This window comes from Fundulus heteroclitus, chromosome 10, assembly GCF_011125445.2.
Source record: "Fundulus heteroclitus isolate FHET01 chromosome 10, MU-UCD_Fhet_4.1, whole genome shotgun sequence".
Classification (NCBI taxonomy): domain Eukaryota; kingdom Metazoa; phylum Chordata; class Actinopteri; order Cyprinodontiformes; family Fundulidae; genus Fundulus; species Fundulus heteroclitus.
The window spans coordinates 18,191,022-18,218,487 of NC_046370.1; the positions used below are offsets into that span (position 1 = coordinate 18,191,022).

General features: G+C 37.6%; 1 protein-coding gene across 1 annotated transcript in view; it reads right to left on the reverse strand.

The window, feature by feature from the left end:
- The window catches only part of myo1d (myosin 1D), a 119,506-nt gene that overhangs the window by 46,325 nt on the left and 45,715 nt on the right, over positions 1–27,466 (reverse strand). The window contains exons 12-16 of the mRNA XM_036142166.1: positions 21,477–21,547; positions 20,288–20,362; positions 18,782–18,914; positions 16,806–16,972; positions 13,768–13,975 (exon numbers count right to left, since the gene is read on the reverse strand). Of these exons, the coding sequence (XP_035998059.1) occupies positions 13,768–13,975; positions 16,806–16,972; positions 18,782–18,914; positions 20,288–20,362; positions 21,477–21,547 (654 nt within the window). The remainder of the gene's footprint in view (positions 1–13,767; positions 13,976–16,805; positions 16,973–18,781; positions 18,915–20,287; positions 20,363–21,476; positions 21,548–27,466) is intronic.

Consider the following 27,466-nt stretch of genomic DNA (forward strand, 5'->3'; position numbering starts at 1 on the left):
ACGTCAAAAAGAAACGGTTATACGTTCAAATTCTAGGGACATTATTTTGTGCGTCAGCCTTGTATGAAAGTTTAAATTCTTTACAATCCCGCATTTGAAGAGTCTAGAATATAAAAATATGTTTGAGTTATTTCACATCTTTTTGCTTGCTACATAACTATGTACTTTTTCCTTCACAGTTTTGATGGTTTTGTAAAAAGCAATAAAAATAAGGAGAAGCCATTGAATGACCAAGATGTGTCCAAACGTGTAGAGGTATTTTGAAATTGGAAAAAATATATAATCTGTAAGATATTGTCTCTAGTTAATCATTTACACAACAATCCTAAGTTTCTAGGCACCAGCCCCACTGACACTCAAACCTGGAGGAGGGTTAGACAAAGAGACAGAGGCAAGTTGAGCTTGAAGGTTAAGTAGTACTTAACTACTACATAATATTACGAAGAAGATGTAAGAGTAATAATGCTGCAACTATTTGCACAAATCTAAGATGTCACAGTCAGCACACAGACCTCAGTCACAACTCAGACAAGTCTTAATTACATTTTGTTCAGCGACAACAACAGAACAATGAGTATAAATTATGAAACTAGAGGCAAATTAAGTAAAAACTAAAGCAATCCACACCAAAGCAATGCAAAAATGCAAGGCAATAAAAAACAAGAATATTATTTTGTTTAGCAGCAGCTAAAAGTTTTCCAGCAATACGGGGCCAGTAGACAACAAATGGTGCTTGTAATTAAAGCGAAATGGTCAAACATTCAGCTGCTCTTAAATCCACTGCAAACCAATAAACCCCAATAAACATATACGGGTAGCATTTAAGAACTTTTACAACAGGTGAGTGATGTGTTTGACATGTTTGTTCGACCTATGATCACCATTTATGTTTTGTTCAAACCGGGTGACAATTTCTGCAATATTTTTTAGTTAAACTGAATATACCCACTGGACAACACTAACCTATTGTGTTAACCTGAGGGTGTTCTCTAGGCAACAGTGGTTCGCTTTCTTGCCTTTGCTTTTGTAAGGGACTTTCTATTTAATATGTGAGGAACAAAATGTGGCATTAGGCATTTGTCACTTTTTGCTGTAGAAAAGAACTGTGACTCCAAAACAAGTGTTATTATTTAATTTATACCCCTCCAACCAACCTGGGCGTTTACAGTTTTCAGGCCACATCTGGCAATTTAGATGTCCTGGACCGGTCTGTGGTACTCAACAGAAAATCCAAATATAGACTAACAAAAGGTGTTTATGATGCACAAATATAAATATGCTCCATTTATGTTGAAAAAAAAACAGCTTTTATTGTGAAAGCTACTGCTGTAGTGTCTTTGGGCATCTGCATCAGCACAGTTGTGTGGGAGCTAATGTTGGCTCATGCAAAAAAGAACGACCAATAAAGAATGCAGAGCTTCTAAATAATAGATGGACTTCAGTCAGGGCTGCACAACTTATATCAATATCACTGTGCACATCAATAATATTTAAAGCACATTTGAATTTGTGATATTTGGCCATTGTCATTTTCCAGCTGTGATGTATAGATGCTCTGAATTAAAAAAAAATTTTTTTAGATGGGGTCTCACTGCAGTGGATGCTCATATTTGAACCATAATAGTTTCCAACATACTAAAACTCACAGAGAGCTGGAAGTAATACCATCAACTTCTAATTTCCTAAAGCATTACTCTTTAGGTATTTAATTATTACATAATTTAAATTTTACGTTTTGAAAAAAGTGTATTTTCATTATATTCTAATTTTTTGTACAGTAATAAACAATATGGAATTAGTTTCCACTTAAATACAGAACCTGCATCTTCAAAAGCTGCACTTTTTAACCAGATGGATGTTTAATGTAATTTAAATCTCTCTCTCTCTCTCATATTAATAAAAAATAACATTATTGCTTTAGATTCAAACAAGCATTTCTTTTTTGTTCAAACTTGTATTTGGTCCCAATTTAAAAGTACGCATTTCAGTCTACACTTCTTTTCCAACACACAAACGGGAACAATCTTTTGTCTGCATTTATATGCAGAAAAACACCCAACTGGGGATTTAGTGAAAGCTCATTTAATATTTTGACTGCCTAAAATCCACACGGTGGACAGATCTTTTACCAGATCAACAACTCTGTTTAGTGAAGCCATAAGTCCCTAATTAAAATGTGACTGATGACAGTGGTTAGAGGTAAAAAGCGAGGAGGATCACAAAGCAGATCAATTAGGTAAGAACAGACATAAACCCGCCGTACTGTGTTTGAAGCCCCATTAGAGTGAGGACGGGTAGAGGGATGGTAGAAAATGGCGGGGGCATCTACAGAGGCCCCTCACTAAGACACAAACCCCGCTGTGCAACCCAAACAGTGAAGCACTCTGGCTCCAAAGATGGAGGTGGACTGATGGAGATGACACTCAGGGGGGTTTGAGGATAAATCAGGCCTATAACAAGGCCCCTGGCGGTCTGCCGCCTCAGTCTTTGGGCCAATAAAGCCATCTGATCATTATTGAGGCGGCCCTCACCAAACTAAGGGGCTCCGGGTTTACGAGCCCATTAAAGTCAGATTGTTGCCACAGAAAGAGATCCCCAAAGCAGGACCGATTGCTGCTGTTTGGGCTGAGAAATTAACACTAGATAAAAGGTAGAGTAACTCTGTTGGGATACTGAACTCCATAAAAGACAGAGTCTCACTGTGAGCTGATATTTAGAAGTAAGGGTGGCTTCAGCCCTGCAATATCCATCCAGGGGGGGCAGTGCCCATCTCCAGTGGTCATTAGGCAAGAGGCAGGGTACACCCTGGACAGGTTGTCAGTCCGTTACAGAGCTCTACAATCTAATTATTGTTGGTGTACCTAGTGTCAGGCTGTCCAAATATGTTTTCCTTCTACTTGGAGATTTTTCACAGCGAGTTCCAGTAGTAAACTGGGACTAAGGCTTGCTTAGCTGTCTTATGTCAATTATGTCGATATGCAGTCAGGTCCATAAATATTGGGACACTGACAATTCTTATCTTCTTGGCTCTATCAGCCAGCACAGTAGATTTGAAAATAAACAACCAAGATGTGCTCAAACTGCAGACTTTTTTAATTTGTGTGTATTTACATCCAAATCAGGTGAACGGTGTAGGAATTACAACCATGTGTCTCAGCAGGTGTGTGCTCCTCCGTTATTATCCCATTTATAAAGGAGCAGATGAAACGTCCAGAGTTCATTTCAAGTGTGAAATTTGCATTTTGCATATTGTTGCAGTAAATTTTCAGTATGAAGCAAGCGTCAGTGCATCAGTGAAGCAAACCATTACTAGGCTGAAAAATAGATAGTAATAAATATTATGCGTGGTCAAATCAACACTTTGGTACATTCTTAACTAGAACGAACACACCAGTGAGCTCGACAACAACGGAAGACCATGGAAGACAAATGTGGTGGATGACCAAAGAATTCTTTCTCTGGTGAAAAAAACACGCTTTGCAACAATGGGCCACATCAAGAACACTCTCCAGGAAGTAGGTGTATGTGTGTCAAAGTCAACAATCTAGAAGAGACTTCACCAGAGACGATACAGAGGATTCACTCTGAGATGTAAACCATCGGTGAGTCCAGATTAGTGTTCGCAAAAACCCCCATCTAAAAACAGCCTTTACAGTTCAACCAAAAGAGCTTTTTGAGGCAAAGAAGTGGAATGTTATTTAATGCCCAATTTGATTACCTGACCTGAATCCTATTGATCATGGATTTCACTTGTTGAGGACAGAACTGAAGGGAAAATGCACCGAGAACAAGCAGGAACTGAAGACATTTGCAGTGGAGGCCTAGAGTACCACCAGGGATGAAACCCAGCATCTTCTAGACTTCAGGCTACAAAGCAACCAAGTATTGAAAAGTAAATGTTTGATATGTAATTGCTAATTCGTCCAATTACTTTTGGTCCCTTTTAAAGTGGGAGGCACATATTCAAACGGTTGTAGTTCCTACATCTTTAACCTGATTTGGATGCAAAAATTAATGCTGAAAGTCTGCAGTTTAAGCAAATGTTGATTGTTTCATTTCAAATCTATTGTGGTGGTTTCTAGAGCCAAAAAGAAAAGCCATTAAGCCATTCTAATTAAAAAAAAAATCTAAACACAACAACAATGTGCATTATATAAGCTTATCAAATTGCAAAAAAAAATGTTATTCATAACCTGTGATCATTTTCACATTTTGGGACATTACAATCTCTAATCTTCATTGCATTTTACTGGTATTGTATGCAATAGACCAACACAAAATAGTGGATAGTTATGAAGTGGGAGGAAAACGTTAGATATTAAAGCTTTTTCACAAATAAAATTCTGATAAGTGTGATATGCATTTGTATTCAGCTCCCTTTACTCAACTTTAACAGCCTTAACCTAACTAATAAGATTGATGTGTAAATTTAAAACAATATAAGTCCAGTTCTGTGAACATCTCAAAGGTTTGTTGGGGAACAAAAAGCATCATGAAAAAGTTGTGGAGGTGTTTAAAGCAGGATTAGGTTAAAAACACATTGCATGAGATCTCTCAGAGCTATGTTCAGTCTATCGTCTAAAAAATGGAAAGTGTTACACAACTGCAACTCTGTTGAGACCTGGCTGTCATCCTAAACTGACAAGGCCGGGCAAGGAGTGCTTTACTCAGAAAAGCAGCCATTGAAAAATCCATTGAAACTCTGGGAACGCTGCTGTAGCTCAGGTGATGGAGTCTGTTGACAGGACAACCATTGCGTACTTCACACTCTTGACCATGTTGTATGAGTGGAAAGAAGAAAACCATTGTTAACATTCACAAACCATCTAGGGGACATGCTATGTATGGAGGAAAACTAATACAGCACATCACCCTGAACACACTATACTCTCATTAAAGCATGACAGTGGCAGAGTTATATTGTGAAGACTGTTTAATACAGCATGAACCAGAGGAAGATGGTCAGAGCAGATCAGAAGATGAACGGAGCCAAATTCAGGGCAATCTTGGAGGAAAACCTTTAGAGGTTGCAGAAAACTGCGGGGCGGACGTTCACATTCCAGCGTGATGGCGACCCTAAACATACAGCCAGGACTGCAATGGGATGGTAAAACACCTGTGCACATGACAATGATCCAGTAAAATTTGCATTGTTTTCCCTTTTCTATAAAAAAAAAATAAAAATCAACATAATGTATTAATGGTACTCTGTGCACAATACACCAGAAGAAACTTCAAACATTGTAATTTCCCCATCACGTCACTAGTAGGGAGTATGTTCTTTAAAACGCTACAAGTGCATGTATGCAAACACTCCCTGCTTAAAAAGACTGAAATGTTTATATGAACAGACAAGGTGTAACGGTTGCTTCAGGTGACTTTGAATCATAAAACCACTACTATGGTATTTTAAAGCGGACATCATCAGTTATGATGTGTACGAGGACATTAAATTTTCCACTGGTTGCAGTCATAGTGCACATAGGCCAGAGCTTCCCCATACAGGCAGATTCAGTTTTTCCTGTTTACATGACAACGGAGACCAGGATGTTTTTGCATCCTTCCACTCTGGAACCCATTTTCAAATCGCGTCCTTGTCAGAGAACACATGCACCACTGTGATTGTAGACGACAGTAGAAAGGCAACAAAAACTTTTTACCTTTAATGAAATAAGTCTTTTGAGTGCAAAAGGCCTCAGATCAAAGCATGTGCATGCATTTCCGCAGCAAAAAGTTCAGAAAGAAATTAAATGCAGAAGCTGTGGCAAGACTTAAAATTTTTCAAAGAAGCACTGTATTCAATCTGACTGTAAGCTGTTTTGCAGTGTTGGGCGATAGTGATGCAGAAGATGGGGAGTTGGTTCTGTGTGAGTCCAGTGGCGATGATTGTATGGCAGCTTTGCTTCTGTCAGTCGGCCCCAGGGCGGCTGTGGCTACAGTGTAGCTCATCACTGATGTGTGTAAATGTGTGAGTGGATGGGTGAATGACTGAGTGCAGTGTAAAGCATGTGGGGTTCTCAGGACTTGATAAAGTGCTATGGTGCAGGACGTTTAGTATTTGCAAAGAAAATTGGGAAGCTGACATTTTCGGTTTAACTGGAGTTTATAAACCCAGCTTGAAATAGTGTAACTTCTGCACATTTATAATTACTAATGAAGGCAGACCAGATTTGGACAGTTTAACAAGTGTTAACGATCAACAATCAGTCTCTTGTTCATAACAGGCTTCATGAGTCAGATTGGTGACGTCACGAGGAGCTTTTGCAAGGATAACAATACATTATTTGTTAAGAAAAACTCTCTGTGAAACTACAGAAACTCAGAACACAGCAAATGGAAAATTAAAATACAGGATTAATTTAGTAGAGGAGGTAGTTTTAGTGCTGTTTTGATGTGGCTTCAAGCTGGATCAGTCGAAAGTATTTTTATTTAAACCAGCAAAAAAAACAAAGCATCACCGCTGAGCTCCCACTGGAACCACTCTGGTGGAAAAACCGAGAACTGATAGGATTTGGTTAAGAAACTCTAGGAATATTAAATGGAAATTGCAAAATGCTTCTATGGAAATCCTCAACAGGACAAACAGCCTCTTTTTTAAAGAGGGATTAACAGGAGGAAATCTCTGTTAGTGGTTTTAACTCTGCGTTTGATGTCTTCTTTGCCACTTGAAAGACCGCTTAGAAAAGACTATGCTAATTATTCCAGGTTAGAAATACTAAAAATGTTAGTCATTTGTGAAGGTAAACACTTGCTCCTAGTGTACAAGGTTCAGTCCAACATATAGAAACCAACCCCTTTATGGGCCTTATAAAAGGAAACAGGGTCTTTATTATGAGAAGAACCAATAGGTGGGCTGGACCCATGTCAAGCGGATGACTTTCCACATCCTCTGGGGACATCAAGCGGCTTTTAACTGGCAAACTCAATGAGGGGGGCGTTCTAAGGGGGGCTAATATCAGGATTGTATGACAGAATCTGGTGAAGCTGCAAGATTTGCTGACCTCGTGTTGTCAAAGGGAAACCCTGGGAATAGGCTGAGGGCAGCAATCATTACCATAAATCAATAAAGGTCTCGTGTGAGCGGCACACTCACCAGTAACCCCACAGCAATGACAAGTTTCCCACATCCCTTATACTCGCTGCATTGGGAAGTTAAAGTTTACCTCAGGGCCAATGCACTCCAATGATGTGAAACAAATGCGTTCAAACTGATTTGAAACATTGCAATCTCATCCAAGAGGTGTTATTGAAGAGTCAAATGAATTGGCTCCATCGATCAGTTAAACGAGACTGAACCGAATAGGCCACAGGAATATTGCTTATAGTCAGCAGTATATAATCGTTAAATAACGAACAGTCAAACTGGCCTGGGGAAAATAAAATTAACCACATGATCAAGCTAGGAAAACCTTCTTAGAAAGATATTTTTCTAGTATTCATCGCGGCATCAGAACAAATCTTCAACAGTACTGATGTAGTGAGGCACATACACTTTGGGTGTGTTAAACGTTAACCAACAGAGCAGCCTTTATGCAGGTCAACCACAGATTTACCAAGAGCAACTCTTAATTTACACTGGTGCCCCCCCCCCCCCCCCCGGTATTTGAAAACATAAGGAGTTCATGACCTTGAATAATGTTTTTTTGTAAACTTTTACTTTAATGTGAATGAATGTCTAAATGTCAATAATAATTCATGTTATTTCAAGGTGCCTTTCTTGGCACTCAAGGACACCGTACAATAATTCACAAAAGAGAAACAATAATATAGATAAAATCATTTAAAAAGACAGAGCAATAGACATCAGGTGGAATAGGCAGTCAAAAACAGATTTGAAATGGGGGCGTGAATCGATGTTTCTGAGTTGCGAAGGTAATGAGCTCCAGAGACGGGGAGCAGAACGGCTGAACGCTAAACACCCATGCTGTAAATCATGTTATGTAATTACAAATCTTGTGCATTTATCATGATTAAAATTATATATTGGTAGTATTTTGATACATTTGTGGTGCTAAGGAGAGTCTTAGGCCCAAAACATGTTTAAGGACAGTTAGATGGTACTTTACTAATCTTTTATTGTACAAGTGAGCGAGGCAATAGTTTTTCCAAGTCAACATCTGATGGTTTGGTGGCTGTCTACTCAGGTGGTTCTGATATTGAGCTTGTCTCCTTATTTTCACTTTTCTGTCTTCAGACTTATGTATATAAGTTCAAAATTTGGCCATTAAATCCATTTTACTTTTAGTTTCTGTGAAAACACTAAGTTAATGATAATTCTTAGCTTTTTAATCATTAGTTACAATTATTTTTGTTTAGGTTCTTATTTCTTAATCATTAAGTATTTTTTTTTTAATCAGTAGAGTGTATGTTAGAAGTACTCTCTAGATCTAGATTTTCAGGTGTTTATGTGTGTCTATGTTGTTACTTTTGTTTGAGTTAATCAGTAATGAATAGATGGTAATGTAAGCCTAACGTAAGAAAAGGGAACAAGCATGAGCTATATGTCCCAAATTGGTGTGATTAGACAAAAATCTAAATTTAAGCATGCTTGATGGGTTAATTCCTAACAATATATGTGCTTTTCTTAAGAAAAAAATAGTTAGGCTTTAGCAGCAATCAGTTTCTTATGTGGCCTTTGTGTCAGGTACACACGGCAGGATAATTAGCCCAATTTTTGTCCCGATCATTACCGTCTGACAATTTTAAGGAGGCCCCGACTATTGGGATCGCTCTTAAGATAATCGTATCTAGAAATTCCTGCCGTGTGTGGTGTTAAGAGTGATCTAGTCTGCTCAAAAGACGTCGGGACCGCTCTGACCTCAAATCGGGGATATTCCACATGTGTTCCCTGAGGGCAAACCAGCACGCCGCCCATTGACTGTGAAGTGTAGCCAATCAGAAAGCGAGGCGACAGGAACCCGGAGAAAAAAACAACAACAACTCAACTCCATATCGTTGTGTAGCAAATGTAGAGCTCCTGGTTTGCATTCCCTCTACTCCTTTCCCCAAAGCTTTTTCTATTTTTTTTAATGTTAAAATTAGCCCACAAACTATCGCCATTGTTTTTCCTCGTCAGCCATGTTTATTTACTCTGAACTCACGTTTGATCTCGAGTGGTTTTGCAAGATTTTCCATCTGACATCTGAATGTTCCTGAGTCAAACTGTGCATGTGTTGTGTTTGCCGTTTGACCGTACCCCACACACTGCACGAGCAACCCTATATCTATGTGTGGGGTGTCTCAGGTATCGAAAATCAGCCGACAATTTTTAAACCTTGTTCTGTGATCCAGGCAATTGAAAAAAAGTAATTACCCACCCTTTTCAGATAATACATTTCAGAAAACAGTGTCAATCATGTTTAAAATAGACTTAAAACGGTGTTTCTGGTCACGTTTTAACATAAGGAGTGACACCTTAAGCCTTAAATGTTTTTTTTAATTATGTAATTATTTATGTCATGTTTTTAATTAGGTATCTTATCAATAATAAAAGTCTGACAACTGAAAATTAAGTAGTAAGAGAATCTGTGGCAACATGAATTTACTGATAGATCACAGCTCCATCTGAAAGAGGAAAAACCTATCCTTTCCTGTAAAATCAGCAGGATGATGGTTTTAACAACCTTGAACCATCATGCTTTTCTTCATCACACTGTTTTCTTTTTTAGAAATGGTTTCTATAACCTCTTCTAGGTTCAGGAGGGATGAAAGTATCAGAGACGGTTTCTGCTGAGGTTTTTTTTTTTTTTTTTTTTCAGACCAACGATATCTCCAGGCTGTAAGAAAAGAATAGAATCTAATTTTAATCCAAGGCTGTACTGACTTTTCAGAAACTGGGCAACTAAGATTTAACCCTCGGATAACATTCTTCTTAGAAAATATTTAAATGACTACATTATTTATTGAATATCAAAGATGCCTCGCCTACTGAGTATTGTTGAAAATGATAAAATAAAGGTCTTCATCGCCTACAGACTTCTCCATTTAGCTACTGTCCTTACGAACCCCAAGTGGCTTCTCTACAAAAGCTGATGAGCCAAAACAAAACGCCCCTCATGTCTGATAAACCCAGTTTTACACATGAACCGCGTACGCTCTGGAAAGCAATTAGGATGGAGGCTCAGAGTACATGAGGGGGGGTGTCATCTCATCACTGTCCCTACTCTGACAAACGCTGACAGGTACTGTGATGTGGATGGCTGAGCTTGGATTTATGAAATATTAATTTACAACACGCGGAGCAGGTGGGGGAAGTATATGTATAATTTAAAGGCTTGCAGTATTTATGTTGGACTCTGGGATTCTTTTCATAGCTTATCTTGTATCTTAAAGTAGGAATAATCAAACTGCTTAGTTTGATTTCAGTGAAGGATTGCATAAAGTCAGACAAAGAGTAGAAAAAAAGAGAGCAAAAAGAGTAAAAAAGATGCAGTGAATGCTAGAAGAGAACTCATAAATACAGGATTAAGTTGAGATAAGAAGAAGCCCTCACCCCTCATTTACACAAGCTACACCCCCATCTCAAAGCGGGAAGCATTATGGTAATCTGAAGGAATAAAAGCAGAGCAGAGGTTCAGAGAACCAAATACATTTAAACACACTTTATCTAGCTAAACGTCTACAAAAATAATAATAAAAAAATCTATTTTTCAAAGGGGCCTGGTCAAAAAGGCACCAAAACATAAACAGATAAAATATAATTTGTTATGAAATGCAAGGCAACTATAACTAAATTGCAGCACAAACAAGCAAACATCAAACGCATGTGTAGGAGCAGAAGCATCAGTTTAGAAACAATCGCACTGCCCAAGTGAAATCTTCTCTTGCTCCCTTAAAAACGACAATAACCCACCTGTGGCAAATTATTCTGACAATTTCCAGACCCTTTTCGCATTATTTCAGGAAACCGACATTTCATATTGATATGACTAATAACACCCGAACCTACCAAGGTCTATACAAACCTCATTTTGACAGTTTCAGATCTGGACTGAAAGCCTTGTGCAAAGATGTTTGTAAGTCCTTGCTTGGTCGTTATGATAAAAAGCTGTTGAGCATTTTTAACTTAAAATTAGTAGTGATGTCGTGCTAAACTCGTAAATTGCACATGTATCTCTTTAATCCAATAGAAAAGATCACAAGTTGGAAACCTTATGACAGAATATCCCATCCAGGAAGATCATCTAGTCAATATTCAGTTGCATCTGAATAAAATGTCTGCATGACCATTTGTTCAACCAGGGAGAGATGCAGATTGATGACTAACAAAAAAAACACTATTTATAAAACGCATCAAAATTGCGCCCAGTGTTTAGACAGTTAATGGACGAATGGGGAAAAAAAGGGGGGTTCTAAGAAGGAGCCCTGATAAACTCCTTTGGACATTGTGAGAAATGCTGGAACATGCTTTCTCCCAGTCTAGACACACAACTGCAGTGTGAGCTGCCACTTGAGCTCCGCGCAAGAGTCACAGATTGCGTTGTTTGGTGGGGTAAGCTAGGTGGCATTATTATAAATCTGGGGAGTAAATAAGGACAAGCAGATTGTATGTGCCTCAGTCATACATTAGTGGCTTTGGCACCGAGGTCCTGGCTGGCATAAGGTTGGATGGTGTGCCAGGTGCTGATAAGGAGACTGCTTGGCACAGCAGATCAGACTCTAGCCGGGATGTTGTTTGAGTAACCGCATGAAAGATACAGGAGTCTATTCTGCTGTCATGCCTTTATTTGATGTTCTGAGAGTATGGAGTGTGTGAGCATGCACGTGAAGCACATACTAAATGATGAGCTCTAACCCTCACCGAGGCCAAGATTAAGCACCGCTTCTGCAAAACCTCAGCCATCCTGAGGTGTTGGTTTTGGCGGAAAATCTGAAATTCCTCTGAGATTTCCCTTCGTGATCAAAGCTGGATTACACTCCGAGATACCAGGATAGGGTTTTTCTAGAGAGAGGGTCAGCCAGATCAATAAATAGCTCAACCAATCCAACCAACCTTGAAAAACCCTTTCATGACGGGGCTTCCCTAGACAAAGGTGCACATTAAAGCTGTGGAGGAATCTGCTGATATAAAGAAGTGGCGGGCAGGGAAAATGTATGAATGAAATTCCTTCAGCTTCCAGGTGTAACACGAATAGTGCCTCGTTTGATTTATGTACAAGAGCTCACTCACACTTCAGATAAACTGATACTGTATAAGCGTGACTGTCAGTCAAAACTGCCTTTTTTCCCCAGCTGTCATGCAATTTGAATTGTATATTCTCAATTTAAACCTCAGAGACAGAGTGTTTGTCAGTGTGTACAAACCATCAAGTTCTTACTGTGCATACTAAAACGATGCTTATCAGCGAATGCAGCATAACACCAAGATCTTGGCCTTCTCGCCTGAAGGAAGTGTCATCAAATCACTGACGCATGACGAGGGCAACAACCGCTCTATCCTGTGACACATCCGCAGATCAATATTCACAGCAGACTATTTGAATCGTGTTCAACTGAAGGGAATGTTCTTAACTCTGGGTTTATAACAAATAGATTACCTTATATCTTATTTAATCAACTATTTTCAAAGATACAACAGTGTGAAGCCAGTGTGAAGTGTTAGTTTTTCTATTTTATTCTTGTCAAGCTTGTATTTCATGTCGCCACTTTTACTTGGATTAGTTACCTCTACGTTCAGTTATTGTCTTTTTCGTTCAAAATGTTGTTGTTTTTTAATATTATTAATAATTCATTCATTATTTTTCAGAACTTTGGTCAGTGCCTGCTGTTTTTAAAAGTGTTTTATAAATAAAGTTGGCTTGGCTTAGTTATTCTAAAAGATGGAAATATACAGAGTTTTCTCATCCAGCTGGCTGTCATGGATGATTTAGAAAAAAAAATTAATTAAATTTAGGACTAAAAGTTATTGGACCGTGGTGTAAACCTGCAGCAAGAAGCTCTATAAATTTAGGCCTTTGCTTTGAATGTTTCTAAGAGGTTACATTTTCATTGTCATTGTAATTATAGACCTAAAGTTCATCAGTTTGGTGGTCAAACATCCACATTCCTCACATCCATGTGTTGACAAATTTCACAATATAGTATTTTTTACAATGAGTCAATTTGTCTGCCTCTCCTGCATTTAGTAAGTCGTGAGGAACGAGTCTGCCAAACTAATCTCAACACCACAGCTCTCCGCAGCAACCATCAAAAAGTCTAAATAAATAGACATCAAACATCTCACCTGTTTGTTGCAGCCTAATTCAGAAAATATTTTTAAGTCATGAACTTACATAAGATTGACATATCACATAAACCGTATGGCTCCAAAATTAAAAAGATTTCAAATTAACACGAATAATACAAGATGATTTCAGCATACAAAACCACTGCTTGTCCAAATTAATGTAGTCTCAGGCTATTTGCTCTCAGAGGCTATTTAGAGGCTCAACAGCAGCAGATGTAATACAAAAAGGAACAAGACCTCAGGCCTTGCAAACAGAGGATACTCATAATCTTATTTCAAGGTTGTAATCAGATGATTTCTGTTTATGTGTGGCAATAGGGTGTGGGGTGTAATTTAATGGGTGTTTGCAATTAGGAAATCTTTCATTATCATCAAATACTATGAGAGGGATTGTGGTTAATGGGTTCAAATACAAGAAAGAAAATCAGGGACAAAGTCGTAAAAGAAAAGAAGAAAAGCCGTCCCGATTATATGGCAATAACATGATTTTATCACAAGACCAATTAAGTCAATAAAACAGCATGGTGTGGTCATGTGCTTACCTTCTGGAGGAAAATGACAATTCTTTGGACCATCTCAGCTCGCTGCTCCTCCAGGCTGAAGAGAGAACGCGGCGTGCGGATGAAAATCTTTGTTTTGCCGTAAGCCACGTCGTGGTCGAAGCCGCAGCCCTGCAGAAGCTTCTTGACGGCGTCTTTGTCTGATGGCAGGTCATGGTTTGGCCACGTAAACTCTGAAATCATCTTGTATCTAAAGGAAAATCAAAGCCGTGAAAATGAAAACATTAGAAACAGCAGTAGTGCGTTGATATTCCAAAACTGCATTTAGAAATATTATAATAAGACTAAATAAGTGCAAGAATAATTAAACCTATTCTGTTTCTACCTTCTTGCCATTTTAGGTGAACATCAATTTTAGGAGGCCTGCATCAAATTTCGTATAAGAGTTATGAATAGTAAAAATCTATCCATCTATTAGAGGCTGCTAAAAAATAAGAATCACAAATTGTTCCACTGCACCCCGAAAGTGCAAACACTGACAAACGTGATGCAGCATTATGAGGATTGGAACAACCAAAACCAATCTGAAGGACTGACAAAAAACCATAGTGGAGCTTTGAGCTTTCACACATGCTGCTTTTTAAGAAACTTCTCTTAAGAATTTGATGCGTGGGCTTTAAACTTTTAAGATTTGATGAATAAAAATGTTGATCTCTGACATTTGACTCCTCTCTGTTAAATATGAAAGTCAGTGGGTTCTTTGCCACAGGGTGCTATGTGGAACTTCCAGTATGAGAGAACGATAACACCAAATTTAACATACTTGCTTATCGTTATGTCAACTGCTTTAATAATTAGGATTATTGATAAAGGAGCAAACCGTAAATTTTAGGCATCACTAATTGCCTCTAAACATGTTGTTAAAGCATGAGTTTGGGTCTCTGTACAGCGCAGGTTATTTACCGGTGCCGTACTAAAACAGGTTAATTTCTTGGCACATAAAAATATTGTCATCAACAGCTCTCCAGAGCAATTACATTCAAATATGATTGATTGGAGTGGCCTTTATTTAAAAGAATGAATATTGTGATTGCTGGAAAATAAAAACTAAAACCAGATAATGATAGGGCTTTTTACAAATAGATGGGTAGGTCATAAAGGAAGTGTTGGCAGAATAGGTGCTGGATAATAAGGTTATGCTACAGATATTGACACGCCAGAGTCAGTGTAAAACCCACAGATTAGTTTTAACAGTATTTAAGGCTGAGAAGGTCATGGAAGAAGGTTATTTTGTGTCTGGTGAACAATTTCTGCACTGATTTACCACATGGTTCAACCCAATGAGGCCCATTTTCCTTTTTTTCAGTTTTTTTTTTTTTTTTTTTTTTTTTGGCAAAACGTTTTGAAGGCTTCGGAGAAAGACGGTCTTTTGTTTCACATCAGAAATTGTGACTCCAGCCAGTGACTGAGACTTCAGGTGCAACAACAAAAGTTTCAGACTTGACTGAAAGACCTGAGGCTGGAGCCAGACCTTAAAGTCATGAAAGCATGGTGTAGATGTGTGTAAATCAGAGCAGATTTATGTCCCCTCTTAATTACCGTACTGTTTACAAATGAATGTTAGACACTGAACCGTTTTTCAATCGTTCGGTACTTTGCAATGTTTCTTGACTGTAGATCTCAGCAACACGAGTTAATGGTAGATTACATGCTTTTCTTTCAATATGTTGTTGTTATATGACATTTATGGTAAGCAAGCCACATACCAGAGCTACAATAAAGATGTGCATATTCCCCTGTTATAGGGTGTATTTGGTTTGATTAATAACCAGGCACATTTGTAGATGAATGGACTTAATGATTCATAACAACCTGTTTAATGATTTTACGTAATTTCCAGACAAAGTATGCTTAACTTAGCTTCAAAATATTACTCTCTTTCTGGTATGATGTCATTATAACAAACAGTACTGGTCTTTCAAACTAAAAGCACTTCTTGTTTGATTCATGCATAAATTCAACATGCACCAGTGTTAACATGGCTGTACTTTAGTTTTAACATAAAATATATTTAAATTTCTAATTGGGTAAATATTATACCTTTATGATATTCCAAATAATTCATAGCAGTTAAAGGGTTGGGTTTAATATGCTGAATTCAACGTCCTAAAAAAAGATGACGAAAAAGATGTTAAGAGCTAATGTGTGAAAAAATTATCTGAGTGGAGTATGGGTTGTTAAAAACCTAAATTTTCATCTGATCTGAGTTAAATCCTAAGAAGAGTTTAGCAAATGTCTCCCTTAACATCCTACTCCTTGTGTTGGGTGCAAAAATAAAAATTGCTCCTTGTCCAGCTTTGTATATTTAGTGATAAAAAACATGCATCTCATATTCATAACATAGAGAAACAAGTTAGGAGTTAAATGTTAACAGAAAACTTAACCAACCTGAAAAACTAAAGTTATGAATAATAAAACAATAAATAAATCAATAAATAATGCTTCAATTGCATTTGTAATAAACTGACTGTTAGGGGTGCCAATTATTGCACTTATGTGGATTTTCTATTTCTAAGAAACATATTTTCAATATGAGTATTTCTCCCCCACTGAATAAATATACAAAAATAAAACGGTTAGATTTTTCTATATTTTATGATGGTTCTAAAACAACATAAAATCTATTTTGGGAGCTTATTCACACATCTTTACCAGAGTTGACAGTAAGTGTGGAGGACGCTGTAATTGATGCCATTTTTTATTAATTATCTGGTCTAATTTATACAATAAAATTCACACACCAATGCTTAAAGGTAGACATTAATGAGGTGTTCATAAAATAATCTTATTCACAGGTTAAAATGCAACAAAACATCTGTATTATTTTCTATGTTTTTGAAGCTCTTTTCGTTACAGTTGCTCCAACTGTTGATACGTAAAAAAAAAAAGTTCAAACAATACAAACAGAGCTTGAAAATTATGAGATAAAATTAATCCAACGAGAAAAGCTAAAATATTAATATCGTGTTGTATAGTTTATAAAACAAGGGGTCTTTATAGTTCTTGTAAGACTGCCGTACCTCTGTAGAAATCGAGGATACGTCTGTCTGTAGGCGAAGCCGGCTCGACGCACTCTGACGTTCTCCAGCAGCCCGAGGTACTCCACCTGGTGGCGGCAGCGCTCGGGCTCAAACAGGAGAGGAGATTTGACGTCATTGGGCTTGATGCAGCGGACATAGTAGGGTTCCTGTAGGTCGCAAAAGACGGGTCAGCTGTGGGTTATTAACAAATGCAAACATTTAGAAACCAGGCAAAAGAATTGCTTTGGGAGATGATCCAACCCACTATAACGTTAATAACTTAAAGTTTAGAAGGAATACTTTACAGCCCCTTCCTCTCATTATGAGGCAAATGTATGTCGATTTTTAATTTTTAGCAGCTTGGGGAAAGCCATAAATGTCGTCTCAAGGCGTTTTACCAGAGAAATGGGTCTAATTTATATCCATCTATAAGGAATTAAATTATGTCCAAGTTCAAATGAAATTCTATTAATTCTAACACATCCTATCATGAAATATCAGATTCAGATCCAAATCCTAAACCCTACATTTGAATTAAATCCAAATTATAATACAGTCAAAAATGTCTTTTAAAAACTTATATGTTACAGTTCAATATCACATAACTTTTTGTTAGGCCATTTTTATCACCGCACATACATAAGTATTTAAAATTACAGTTAAATACCAGTTTTCATTAAATTGTCAGGTAAAATATAGCTGGTGGTGGATGCTTTTCACGTTGACAGATGATTAACAGCAATTTGCTAAAAACAAAAATGAATACAGTTGCTTTATTCCTCAGTTGTTAACTGATGTTGCAAAAACTTTTACCTCACTCTAATAAAGGAGTGGTAAGATGTTTTCACCGCAAGCTCTGCACCTCTGTCAAACTCCAGGCTGGGTTTGAAGACATAACCTCTTCACTGGTTGGCCAACAGATGGCAGAGCAATAATTTATCTTATATATGAGGGTGATAAGAAAGTCGACCAATAACACCCACTCACATAAGAAAGCCACTTTTTATTAATGTGTCCTGTTTTGGCCTACCATTTGAAGAAGCTAGTAGATTACATGTGCCAGGGCAAGGCTGCTCTGCAAAAAGGATGTCTCAAGATGGTGTTCTAATTGAATGATTGAGTTTATCAAATCAAAACTGCATCTGACATCAAAGACAGGTAACATTAATGAAATGGAAACCTGCATTTGTGTGATGCTCAAATAACTGAATTATCTGTGTGGGTGCATGTCTGTGTGCGTAGGTGTGGATGAGAGTCAGTAGAGCAGACCTGTGTGTGTGCAAATCTGCCACCTGCAGGTAAAAAACTGCTGAGATGAAGAGAAGGACAGAAAGCCTGCCACACTCTACACCCAAAAACGCTACAAATTGCAGGTAGCTTGGGATCCTGAAGGCTGCTGCGGCCTCCGGCAGACAGAAAACAGGCACCCCCACAGAATATGCCATATGCCAGGCAGAGATACGATGGCCCTCATGTCAAAGAGGTACCCCCAGACCCAGCACCACCGCCAGGTCCAACAGTGCAGGCCAAGCCTGCAACCCGGTGACTCTGGCTCCCTGACCCCGAGAGCCATAGGCCACTGACTAGAAACAAACCACAACACAACATGGCCCATGTACCTCACAGCTGACAAAGTTCAGATCAACTTCCTGTAGCACCCTCCCCCAGATATGACTCTCACCATTGCTTACAAAAGGATAGACCTGGATTGTGCATTTCTACCCAAATCTAACATTTCTAGTTAATCAAATAAACAAATACTTTCCTATCCTAAACACCAAGTCCTATTAGGCCAGGTAAACTAGGAATACCCAAGCTACAGTATGGCTGTTTCTATCATTCTGTGCACAACTATATGTTTTATAAGGACAAAGGTATGCATTATGATAATAGCTATGGAGCAATGTCTGATTTGACCAACTGTCTTTCATACAGTTTACATTTTTCCGTGAAATGGCTGAACGAATAATCCTCACCTTGCTAGCAAGATTCTCCACCAGAGAGATCATGGAGTTTTTGAAGATTGTTGCTGCCGTCAGCGGCCGTTTGGTGACCTCTGTGATTCTGAGTTTGCCCTCCGGCCACATCCCCTTCAGCACTGGGTTGGAACTATGAAAAAAGAAAGAAGAACACATGGAAAAACTGCAAGGACTGTAGCATAAAAATGAAACCCACACAGTCCTATTCTACTAAATAAAATGCAACCTTAGATAAGCAAATCCAGTGTCAATGGTGAATCATTTTGATGTGTTTTTATATATATTATTTTTCCCCAGTTTCTTACTTCTAAGGCTACGGTTATTAATTTATTCAGTCAACTAGTTTTTAAACATCAAAAGCAGCAGCCATTCAGCTTTTAGGTATTCAGAAGGCCACTCAATCTACCTGAAATAACCCTGAAACTTCAGTTTGTGCTCAAAGGCAACTTAGCAAAATGAACAGACTTAAGTTAAGCATCATGTCTGCAAGGCTTTATTAAATTATTCACACGCCTTAAACTTTTTTAGATTTTGTTTCCTATGTATTTTATTGGGATGTGAAGTAAAACGGCTGCCTGATTTTGAAAACGTTTTACAAATAAAATCTGAAAGGGGTGCCATTTATTTGTATTTGAGCTAACAAAATAAGAGAGCAAGTCAGAAAAACATGACATTTTGAGATTTCAAATAGGTCTAAAAAATAAATCAATATGGGATGAATTTGGATTAATTGAATTGATGATGGACAATATACTGGCCCTGCATGAAGAACCTTGTATATTCTCTTCAATTTAAATGTTTGAACCTTTAATATGTGTGCTTATTGCAAAGCTAGCTGCCACACTACTAACGATTTAAAGTCTGCAAGCAAAAAAGATTTCTGTTGATTTTTTAAAATAAAGCACAGAAACTTTTGCAAAATATTCCGGATTCCTAATCGATTTCAGAGCCCAAAGCTGATAGGCTGATGCATTTTGGACCTAACTCAGCAAACTAAACCTTTACCACAATTCTGCACAGATACACCAAATGGCTGGCACCATCAAAAGTTTTGGGGGCATAGTTACTTTTCCATATTCAGTTTACTTCAGGTACTGATGTGGAAACTACTTTGCACAAATTAAACATTATGAAATAACGAGGTTTGTATTTTGAAGAGCATTTGCAGCCCTTTTCTTAACTTCTCTTCTTCAAGCAGACTTTTAGACAACACTTTTCTCAACTTTAGCTTCAACAACTAAGTACAACTGGAATTTTAGTCAAAAGTCCTTTCAGCAGAAATTATGTTGTATTGGTTCTTTGATAAAACTCCCACAGTGCACACATGACTTGCAAGGATGTAATGTCTCAAATTCAAATAAGCCAAATATTATTTAAAAAGGGGAAAAAAGACCAAGGTAAAGCAGATTACTTGTAGAGCTGGATGAGTCTTTGAGGGAAGTCTTTGAAATGAAAGCGACAAATATTTATAAAGATGTGGAGGTGTTTAAAGGTGTGTGTCACCTGTTGTACAAAAGCCTCTTGAAATCTTGGAACAGAGTGTCTTTGTTCTTATCAATAAAGCCCACCACAGAGTACCTGTCGAAAAAAAAAAAAAAAGAGTCTGGTAAATAGACATGACGCTCACTTTAATGTCCGTACATACTGTCCTGCATGCTGTTCTTTACCAACTCCATCATCAAAGCGCAATTACAGAAATTGTTGTCATTGAAATAAAAGGGGACCTTTTTCAGCTTTGTTCCGCCAGTGTAATGAAAGCCTGGTGCTAATGTGCATTTGAGATGATACACAGAGTAAGTGAAGGAGCTTCCATAAATATCAAAGCTGTTATAATCCTCGCTGTGAGAAGTGAGGCACTTTCGTCCTCGTGACTTTTATAACTGTAGCTCTGGGATCAATCAAGGCTGGCAGTCTGGCCCTGCTCTCCTGGGTACCAGACACTTAGCCTTCACAAACGGGCTCAACATATTTCCATGAGAGCCCTTGTGATGGGCTTAGTGTGTGTGACTTAATCATTTAAGTCAGGTTCAGGTGCTGCGAGGACTGAAATTAGGTCATATCAAGCATTAATATTCTAATTGTGAACTGTGAAAGAAAAATAAATACATAAATAAGATAAAGGTTTATTCTGGTTTACATAGGAGTGCAAAAACAAGTACATCTCAATAAACTTGAATATCCTTGAAAGTTTCATTTATTTCAGTCGGCATTATCAAAATTAACAATTGAATGTCTGAAATGTATCATCCTGTGGGTCATGATTCAATGTAGTAGGAGTTTAAAGTATTAAACTACAAAAAAAGTACATTGGTATTTCTTAATACATAAAGCTGCACCTGTATGTCACAACAGCAGGAAAAAAAACTGCTGTAGCCAAGGGGAGTAAACAAAGAAATGTTAGATTATTAAATGAAAAGAAGCTGCATTGAAAAGTATTTCTCTACAGAGAACTGATTGGACCAAGTAACCTTGCTTATAAAAGTCTATTTGATCAAAATTGTCTTAGATAAATCTGAATGTGTGGGTCTTTAATAGCCTCCATCTTCTTCTGGAACAACTTAATGGACTCAGGTGTGGTTTCTATCAGCAGCTGTACAGTATGAATACATGTCCTTTCTACAAGTGTAGAAAAGTAGATGAGTCATCGCTAAAAGGTTTCTCTAGAAAAAAATAGAAACTTTAAACTACTTACACCACATCCCCTGCATAGTGCCTGATGCGAAAGTCTCTGTCGAACTCCAGACTCTTATCAGTTGGTGACAGCTATAAAGAGAAACCAAAACAGAGATTGAACACCACCACAGTGAACATAAAGCTTCATAGAGTGAGATACTTCAATGACAAAGAAGCTAATAAGGCTTTTAGGAAAAAAAACATATGAAAAAGGTGTTTATTTACAATTACACTTCCCGTGTTAATAAGGTCCACCTCAATACTTCTTGTCCTTGAAAAGTCTCTTAAGGATCATACCAACAAAATGAAGCTGAGTGGAAAAGGTCAATAATATAAAAAAGTTCATATATATTATAGGGGGTTAATAGTCTAACAATAACCTGCAAATGTTTAAACATTGCATCAACCAGATAAAAACCTTTTGAATTCAGATAACTAAGTTGTAAATTTTTCCTAATTTACTGTTATGCTACGGGTTGTACATAATTTTACCAGATTTGAATCTAGTAAAACCGGGAATAATTACATTTCACCAATATATCATAACTAAAACCAGCTCTGTTAATTTAGCCACATTTTCCATGCAGAGGTTCACCAATTCAGCGCAGCAGATTATAGCTGTCCTCATAGCAGAATCTAAACATACGTTCCCCTTCCTGCTGTCTTGATGCACTACCCACAGCTAAAAAAAGTTTTGCCTGTCATGGTGTTTGATTTGACTCAGATAATAAACACGTCCCTTCTGTCAGGTGTTTTCCCCCAGTCCCTAAAAACAGCAATTATCAAACCAATGCTGAAAAACAACAATCTGGACAAACTGCTACTGCAGAACTACAGGCCCATCTCAAACCTCTCTTTATCAGTAAGTTTAAAAACCTTCTTAACAATGACTGGCCGCTTTGACAATTACAGAGACCGCCATTGTCAAGCTGTATAATGACATCAATATAAATGCAGAATGTGAAGGATCACTGTGCTGGTTTTATTGGACATCAGTGCAGCATTTGGTACAGTCGGTCACTCCATTCATTTGGAACACCAGGAGAACTGGGTCGGCCTTTCTGGTACAGCATTCAACTGGTTTAAATCCTACTTAAAGGACAGGGACCTTCTTGTGTCTGTAGGTAACTTTACATCAGAGATGACAAAAGTCACATGTGGGGTTTCGCAAAGATCCATCCTGGGTCCCCTGGTATTGAATATCTACATGCTTTTCTAGCTTAGATCATAAAAACAACAACGACAGTTACCATAAACAATCTGGCTCAAGTCTACTGTGCATCCCCAGAACCAAACAGAGAAGCATATTAACAAAAAAGACATTATCATGATGGAGGCTTGGTGTATATAACTTTATTTTATCATGATCAAATGCTTTTAGGTCTTTTTTATAAGAACATAACATGGCAATATACCTTTAAAGAGACACACCGTCTTAAAGGGGGTGTTTTTGTAACGGGAGTCTGAGTCAGGAGTCAAGCCCATTCAACACTGCTTTAAAAAAACAAAATCTGAGCCAGAAGAACAGTGAATTATTTCCCATGACATAAAGGCAGCTCTGCAAGAGCTGAGAAGGAGACATCTTCCTGGTTGCTCTCTTTCACCCTCCTTAATACGTGGAAACTGGCTACAAATCTGGTGCAATTTTGTATCCATTTAAACACTTTATTTTATGCCGATAAAGGGTCAGGCTTAACAGGAATCTTTTGAACTCCAAATGAATTGTCCATCATAAAAATTTGTGCCAGTTTCACCCTTGAGACAAACTGTCCCGCATCATCGTCGGTTCTTTGATCATAACTCTTCACAGCGTAAGCTGTGAGAGCTAAACTGAGTGTTCAGAATGATTTGCAGAGCCGTGAGCATTACTGGCACATCAAACCCACTGGTGCAAAAAAACACCAAGACTGTCGGGTTCCATCAAGTCTTACAGTAAAAGAGCGAGAGCACAGAAAGAAACGGGCCTGAATGTCGGGAACTGAAATCAAAACAAGGGGAATACTGAGACAGTGAGATGAGGACTGATGGTAAAGGAGGAGGCGGGAGATGAATGTGATTCGACATGTCATGAGCTAAAACAAAGGAAAACAGGAGCTTGATACCGAAGCCTTTATGAGGAAGGGTGAGGAGAGCAGGGATGGGAATCCAGCAGCGGACTGTGGGTCAAGGAAGCAAGAAGCAGAGAGACTAAAACAAAAGAGACAAGAAGGAAAACATCCGTCTGATACGGATATACAGGTGCATCTACACAAGTCAGAACATCATCAATAAGTCATTTGATATCAGCAACTGAATTCAGACAGTGAATCTAATATATAGAATTATTACAGTAATATATTTGAAGAACTAATTTCTCCTCATTTTGATGATTACGGCTTATAGATAGAAAACCTAAAAACTCAGTTTGTCACAACAGTCTAATATTACGAACAACTAATAAAGGTTTCCGATACAGAAATGTTAGCCTACTTAACGTATGTCCATGTGCTGGACTACATCTAACACTTGGATGGAGCACTTTATGCCTTAGCACTGACCTTTTGTGGTTTTCACTCACTGAGCTATATAATACACTGGAGTGCTAATCCCCATCTGTTTGAACGAGTCACTTTGAAGCCACCAGCCGCCATATTGGTACTCCCTATTTCCCCCCAGTAACTAGGGAATATGTGCACTACAGCATCGAATAACGAGGATTTTCTCATGTTCAAGGGGGGCTTAAGACTTTTAAAATGTCAAATGCAATATACTTTTATGTTATGTTCTAAAAATATCAAGTACTGAGAAAGTCATGTGCTGAAATATTTTGCATTTTATTCATTTAAATATATATGTTTAACATTTATAAATATATAAATAACAATATACAAAAACATATATTTACATATGTGTATACACTTTATATATATATATACATAGACTTATATAGATATATAGAGATATATAGATACTTAGAGATAGAGAGATATATAGACAGATATATAGAGATACATACATACATAGATATATATATATATATACATATACATACATATATATAGATATATATATATATATATATATAGATAGATACATACACATATATATATATATATATATATATATATATATATATATATATATATATATATATATATATATATATATATATATATATATATATATATTTAATATGAATAACATGTAAAATATTTCAGCACCTAATTTCCTAGTAGTTGATAGTGTTAGTACATCCACTGACTGTAGAATTACCTGTGAAACGTTTTCACTCAGCCAGAAAACTGCTTGTTGTTGCAACCAAATCCTATGGGATTATGTGAGAGTAGGGAGTAGCAAGATGGCGGCCAGTGACTTCAGTTTTTCAGCAAAATCAGCACTCCAGTGTATTATATAGCTCAGTGTTTTCACTGGGGAATAGTTAGGACCGTCTGCCTGACAACTTTTAAATCAGTAATACTCCTCCATGAGTGGGTAGAGCATAAAGCATTTTATTAATAAACAGTTGTATTTTTGGGGTGGTTTTATGTAATATTCTAAATTTGTGTAAAACACAATTCTGGGGTTTCATTAACTTAATTATCCAAATTAACAGAAATGAACTGTTATAAATAATGCTTTGTGTAATGAATCTTTATAATAAAAAAGGAGCGACATGGACTACATTACTGACATAAAATCATTTTCATTGACATTCTAATTCATTAAGATGGACATGCAATGAAAAATAAAATGAATGGCTGATAAATGTGGTTTGTTTAAACCGCAGCTCTTAAAAGGCCTCATGTTGTTTTGAAAATTTATTTTTACTTTACTTCTAATCTAATGTGCTTGGGTGGTAAGCCTAAATAAATTACACAAACCTGTGCTGCCGTATTGACATTTATTTAGAGGCTTGTTCTACCAAATCAGCCCTTACAAAATGTTCCATTAGGTTATGAAAGTGATGAATGACTCATGGATGTGCTCAGAGATCTCAGACTCCAACAAAAATCACAGACACACAAGCAGCAGTGTATAAGAGGAAGGTGTCCAAACATAATAAGAGCCTCAGATTTATTTTTGGCAGCTGAATGAATCAAGTCCAAAACCCCAAGTCAAACCCACAAATGGGCTGAAAGTAAATCGTTGTTGGATCTTAGTAAAGCTCCTAGTGGAAATCAAGAGATTATTTACACCACTGGCAAGTAAGAAATCTGCTGGGACACCAAAGCTGATTCCAGTTACTGTCAACAAGAGTTTGATGAGGAAACAAAAGAAACATAGGCCTGCCTGGGTTTGTAAATGAGAGAGAAAGTAATTAGAGAGCGCGGTTATAATCGCAAGAGTCTGGCACCATCAGAACAAGGTACAGCCTGTTGTGAGGGAATTGGCTTGTGTCAGTGTACCCTCGCCTTCACTGAATTCACTTTTATCTGCAAGAGCTAATGGTTTTGTTTTTGTTCCAAATGGATCCACATAAACTAGGATGCTGGTGTTTATAATTTTTTCTGGTCTAAATTCCATAATTTTTATTGTGGGACAATAAAGACATTTCTTCTTATCTTATTTTAGAAGGAACCAGGTTATCGGATGGATGGATGGATGGATGGATGGATGGATGGATGGATGGATGGATGGATGGATGGATGGATGGATGGATGGATGGATGGATGGATGGATGGATGGATGGATGGTCAGGAGTGAGAGTAAATAAATAAGGAAGGAAAGATGAACAGATAGATGGAATATGTACATAATAGTGGGATGGTAGGACTGAGATTGATGCAGATGAATGAACACCTAAATAAAGAACGGATGGCTGCTTTAAGTCTAGTCCATGTATGAAAAATGTTTTTCATTTCGAGTTTTTTGGACTCAACTGTGGTTCATCCCTTCAGTGTAGGAGCCTTTTATGCAGAATGAGCCATAGATCGGAGTTTAGTGGCTAACCAAGCACACACTTCTGAAAATGGTCAGGTAAAGGAGTTTAATCAAGATTAATATTAGCTGACAGTTTTACTCTTAAAAAAGGAAAAGCCAAGTACAATTCCAAAGCCTTAAGGATGTAATAAGACTTCTTACTTAAAGGGAAGACCCAAAATGTATTGTTTGTATTTTTTTCCTGATTAACCCGACAGTTGTTTATAGTTTGTTTTCTCACTCAAAAGCTAATCAAGGAGAAAAAAAGGACGAATGGAGAAGAGAAGCAGATGCCCTCCCAGACAGACAGACTGTATCTGCTGGAAGCCACACAGCCCCTCATCCAAAACAATCAGTCACACTCCAACACACACACACACACACACACACACACACACACACACACACACACACACACACACACACACACACACACACACACACACACACTTTGGCATCTTTATCATTAGCACCTCTCCTGTGATATGGACTCCTTCAAGTGCCAGGACCACTGTCTGAGTGTGCATTTGTGTTTTTCATTGTTACTTCACCTTTTTAGTTTTAGAATTTTAGATTTTTCCTGGCTCAAATTTCATAAAAAATTATACTCTGGGTCAAAGTTTCCGAATGTTTGATGTCAACTGATTTCAGGTTCCAGGGGTTTAGGATCAATTTGCTTCAAGCATAAAAAGGCCCTAAACTTTACTACAACAACCTGTGTGCCTGTTTGTTTTTTAATAGTTGAATGAAAAACCAAGGAAAAAGCTCAAAAACACTGTTATATTTTGGTTCCTCCACATCACCCCTGCAGTTTAACATCTTTTGCATCAAAGGAGTCCATTGCCATGGTTAACAGTATGAGAAGACTGAAAGGAGCAGTGCCAAGTTTAAAGGTTAAATATCTTTTTTTTTTTTTAACAAAAGTTGACTAGAAACTAGATCGAACTATCCTGCAGTCTCAGTTCATCACCAGAGAATATGATGCAAAATTAGCAGAGAAACAGAAACCAACAGGAGAAAAATGTCTGGGTGTCCCTCTTGGACCTTTTACCCCTCCCCAACCGTCTCTCAGGTAAGTGAAACACAATGGACGGCTCCTTGTTGATATTG